Below are 579 nucleotides of genomic sequence, written 5' to 3' on the forward strand. Positions count from 1 at the left end.
AGGGGGTGCAGGGCAGGAGGGGGTGCAGGGCAGGAGGGCTGGGAAACCCTAAGGTCGGCAGCCTCAGGGACAGGCAGAGATGGAGAATGGAGACTTGCGGCATCAGACCACCAGCCAGCCCCTGCCAGCCAGTACAGAGACGGTTCTGAGCTGGCTTGGGAGTTCGCCATGACCAAGCTGGGTTCTGGATCCAGAGATCTGGATCCCCAACCCTTGGAGATGAGGCACTGAGGTTCTCCCAGGTAGAGGGCTGGTGGGGGCCAAGGGCAGTGGGATGTGGTCACCAGGAGACAGGGCATGTGCAGGTGGCTCAGGTCATGGCCTCTGAGACGGGAGAGAGGCAATTATCGGGTTAATTCTGGTTGCTGCATATACTGCACACCTGCAGGTCCCAGGCACCTGCTATGGTCATCGCAGAAAATCCTGCAAGAGAGGCGATAGCCCCTTGCTCAGATGAGGAAAATTAGAACCCTAGAAGTTAAAGAAATTGTCCAGGGGCCAGCAGGTGATGTAGTGATTAAGGTACTGGACTCCCACACGGCTGACTGCAGTTCAAGTCCCAGACCTGGCAGCTTGAAA

The 579-nt window shown here is 57.3% G+C and overlaps 1 protein-coding gene across 1 annotated transcript in view; it reads right to left on the reverse strand.

Annotated features, from left to right (window-relative positions):
• Window positions 1-28: 28 nt before the first annotated feature.
• The window catches only part of MRM1 (mitochondrial rRNA methyltransferase 1), a 23,406-nt gene continuing 22,855 nt past the window's right edge, over window positions 29-579 (reverse strand). The window contains exon 5 of the mRNA XM_014590122.2: window positions 29-423. Coding sequence (XP_014445608.1) covers window positions 353-423 — 71 coding nt within the window. The 3' untranslated portion in view covers window positions 29-352. The remainder of the gene's footprint in view (window positions 424-579) is intronic.

This window comes from Tupaia chinensis, unplaced genomic scaffold, assembly GCF_000334495.1.
Source record: "Tupaia chinensis unplaced genomic scaffold, TupChi_1.0 Scaffold000407_4, whole genome shotgun sequence".
Classification (NCBI taxonomy): Eukaryota; Metazoa; Chordata; class Mammalia; order Scandentia; family Tupaiidae; genus Tupaia; species Tupaia belangeri.